The 3,659-nt window shown below is 43.9% G+C and overlaps 1 protein-coding gene across 1 annotated transcript; it reads right to left on the reverse strand.

Moving 5' to 3' along the window:
* Positions 1 to 1,336: 1,336 nt before the first annotated feature.
* LOC148028854 (uncharacterized) lies at positions 1,337 to 3,355 on the reverse strand. Its single transcript, XM_087687617.1, has 2 exons — positions 2,386 to 3,355; positions 1,337 to 1,942 (listed from the first exon to the last, which is right to left on the reverse strand). Exons 1-2 carry the CDS (start codon positions 3,014 to 3,016, stop codon positions 1,896 to 1,898), a joined length of 678 nt encoding a protein of 225 aa, XP_087543743.1. The 5' UTR covers positions 3,017 to 3,355; the 3' UTR covers positions 1,337 to 1,895.
* Between the last annotated feature and the right edge of the window lie 304 nt (positions 3,356 to 3,659).

The raw sequence follows: 3,659 nt of genomic DNA on the forward strand, positions 1-3,659 counted from the left end.
TCTTGTATCTCAGTGAACTGTCTTCGTCGTTTACTTCAATATTCTTCCGTCTGCCAACAATGCTTTTGGCCTACCCTCAATGCTTAAATCTTACATATCAATTTCTCTCCATGTTCAATTCAGTCCACTGCATATCTTGATGTGGCTTTTCCATTCTATTCTGGACTTGGAGCTGCAATTGCTGCCTAGCAGTAATGAATGCCATGCAGCATTGTAATGCTGCACAGAAATACAGAATATCTCAAGGTAAACCCCACTGAGAGTTATTGCTGATAAAGAAGCCTCAGATTGACATATTGTTAACTTATCTGTTGACATTGATTGATTACTGGAAAAAGAAGAACCGCCTGCAAAGATTTGCCACCAGATACTAAGAATCAAACATAAGTTGGATGGAAACATAGAGATCGAGTCACAAAGCTCCAAAACTACAGTACTGCTCATTGCAGACATTAAGAATTTCAACCAAAACTGTGTGGAAGGTGTTGTTCATGAAGGCCTAGAAGCGCAATCACTTAGTGATCTAGACCTTGGCTCATCATAAGTTAAGAGGTTGTGCATAACCGCAAAACACAAAGCCCCACACACACACACACACACACACACACACACACACAGCGGGGGGGGGGGGGGGGGGTGTCAAACTGACTCAATAAGCAAGGCCTTTTAAGACGCACTAACTAGTGGACTTCATGGTCATTTCCAAGTTCTGACAGGTACACACATACCCCATGCACAGTAATCAGTAACAAGTGACAATCAGAGTATAAAAATCACCTGAAAATTAATCCAGATGACCAAATCCATAAACCAATCTGCACATCACTTTCAAGTCCAAGATCTTAACTCATTTGCTACAGATGGTTTGGAAGCGAGTTATCATGCTTCATATAACAGCACTGCTCGAGTACACCAAAGCACTAAACCACAAGAAAGTCCCAAAAAGTAAATTCCAGTAGAGACAAAGGAGGTTTCAGACTTCGAACCTGTTTAAAAAACTCATGCACAAAAGCTTTCTGTGGTCATCCTGAGCACACAACAAGAGTTCAAGACTAGAAACTCATACTGCACCCATGCATGCATATATAGCTAACTGACATTAAAAGAATTACTACTGAAACATCACAAGTTGCTCAAAGAAGCACAAGCAGTTTTATGAAACTTCCCAAGGGAATCACAAGCCTGGAAGGGTCAATCAATAGATAGATACTTTAACAAGCTAGGACATCAGTTCCTTGCAGACAAGTAGCATAGAAAGTGCTCAAAATAATGGAATGTACTGTTTGTCAAGACACATGAAAAGATCTGAGACTATCTAATGAATCTGGGACATTGATTCACATAAAAGAATCCATTAGTAGAAGAATTGAATATATATTACATGGTTAGACACTCACTGAACTTCTCACACCCATAATAATGAGCAATGTGCTCCACAAAATGGTCACCCCCAAGCAATATCTAGCGTAATACCAGAAGTCAATCACCAACAAATCCAGGTAGTAGCGCAGCTAGCGTTTATCTACACTACCAATAACTCCATTGCGTGTTCTCTTTTTTTTGGGTTTTTTAGGCTCAAGCCATTTTCCTGTACACATGGGTATAATTTTTTATGTTTTTTTAGGCTCAAGCCATTTTCCTGTACACATGGGTATAATTTTTTGTGTTTTTCTTTTTTGTCTGTTTGGTCCTATGTACATTAGTCTTTGCTGCTCCTGCAATTTACAGACGGATCAGAGCAACCGTGATCCTTAATTCTCTACAAAAAGTTGCAGCCGAAGCAGTATATCCTCCTTCTGGATAATCCATGCTCAGCTACATAAATCATCATCCAATCCAATTCCAGCCAGTTCTAGCCAGCCTATAGCTGGCAACCGAAACAAATCGAAAGGCTTTTATCCTTGCAGGGAAGAAAGCCACTGTTGAAGGTACTGATTGGTGTCTGCACATTCGAACAATAGACAATAACATCAGCTCTGCATCTGTATAGCATATCCATAGAGCAGTGGAAGTAGCTCTAAATGTGTGGAAAGCACTATCAAATAGTAGTATCATAGACTTATAGCTAAATATAAATACAGTAGAGAGACAAGGACTAATATTAGACATATATAACCTAATGATCTGCTTATGAGTCAAAGTATAGAACAACGAGAATATATATTAGACATGTACAATTCAATTCTCCATGGTTGATTTCGACGGCTAGAATAGTTGGATTTTCTGGAATGCAACAGCTAGTGTATGGTGATTATGTACCCCTAATCATGAGAGTTTTTTATAATGTCATCTTAATTTGAAACGCACAAACAGCAATCTGTTCTGCAGTTTGAGAGCTTGGCTTGGCTTAACTCGGCATCTCGTCTGTTAGATAAGAATCTTTACCTGCTTGTGATTCCTTGGCAATACTGGAGAGGACCGCTGCCCACAATTGCGATTTCGATCCTTCCTCATGCCTCCTGTTCCCAAACATGGCATTGGCACCTATAGTCTCTGGTGAGGGGGAGCCGTAGCAGGGCACCAGCACAGCAAAGCTGTTCTCCGGCTCCCCCTCGCTGCAAAAATCAGGGGCATGCGGCTCAAACCACCCAACCGACCAGTCAGAGTCCTCAGAGTCCGAGGACGAAAGGCAGTAGCCAACATCCGAGGAGACCAGGACCATATCGAAATCGAGGTCCAGGCTCTGCACATCCCGGTTGTGGCGATTCCTCTGCAGCCGCCGGCGGGCACCCTTGGCAGCCTGGAAGGAGGGCCTTGGGGGCCTTTCAGGAGTGACGGTCGAGGATTTCTTCATGCTCGTGTTGTTGCCGCGGCCAGAGTGAGGGTATGCCACGGAGTCCATGTCAGCAGCCGATGGTGACGAGACGCAGGAGTCAGGGGAGGAGGGGGAAGAGGGGGGCTGCATGGTAGGGTTGCGCCATAACCAGGAAGGGAAGTTGGGGAAGGAGAGGGCCATGGGGGGAGGAGGGCAAGGGGGGAGGACAGGGGAGCAGGGTGCCAAATTGGGCAAGTGCATGCAACAGGGATGGGTAAGAGATGGTCACCAGCTATGGCGGAGGAAGGAAACACACAGACTCACGCAGAGAGAGAGAGAGGGAGAGAGAGACCGAAAACGGAAGGACTTGCAGGTAAACGCAATTTTGTGGCTCTCTTCTTCTTCTTCTTTCTTCTGTGAGGTCCAGAATACAAGCACAGGAAGGAGAGAGAGAGAGAGAGAGAGAGGCAATTCAACACTCTAATGATTCATCATTAACCAATTCAGTAGTTTACACATTATGAACAACGATCTGATAGGATAGAATCTTTTCCATAAATTCTACCCTTACCTCGGCTTTCTCCACTCGAGAGCCCCGACTTTGAAATGATTGCGATTAATCTTCGCACCCCTAACTTCTAAGGTTAAGAGCTATGAACCCGTGCACCTTGTGTGTGATCATCACGCCATTATGTTTGCATTGTCTTCGCACCCCTGGGGCCCTAAGGGTAACCCAATGTGTATGATCATCACTCATCACTCTATTGTCTTTGCATTATCTTTCTCATAAATGCTAACTAGGGGTCCGCGCGCGGGGGGGTATCTAGAACTAATAAAAGAATTACAAAGGAGAGGCACTTGCCTTTGGATTTCACTTCGACCTTCGTAGTGTTGGAAGCAGGTA

Source organism: Lygodium microphyllum, chromosome 11 (assembly GCF_053477565.2).
Source record: "Lygodium microphyllum isolate KBCC chromosome 11, Lygodium_microphyllum_v1.1.10, whole genome shotgun sequence".
In the NCBI taxonomy this organism is placed as follows: domain Eukaryota; kingdom Viridiplantae; phylum Streptophyta; class Polypodiopsida; order Schizaeales; family Lygodiaceae; genus Lygodium; species Lygodium microphyllum.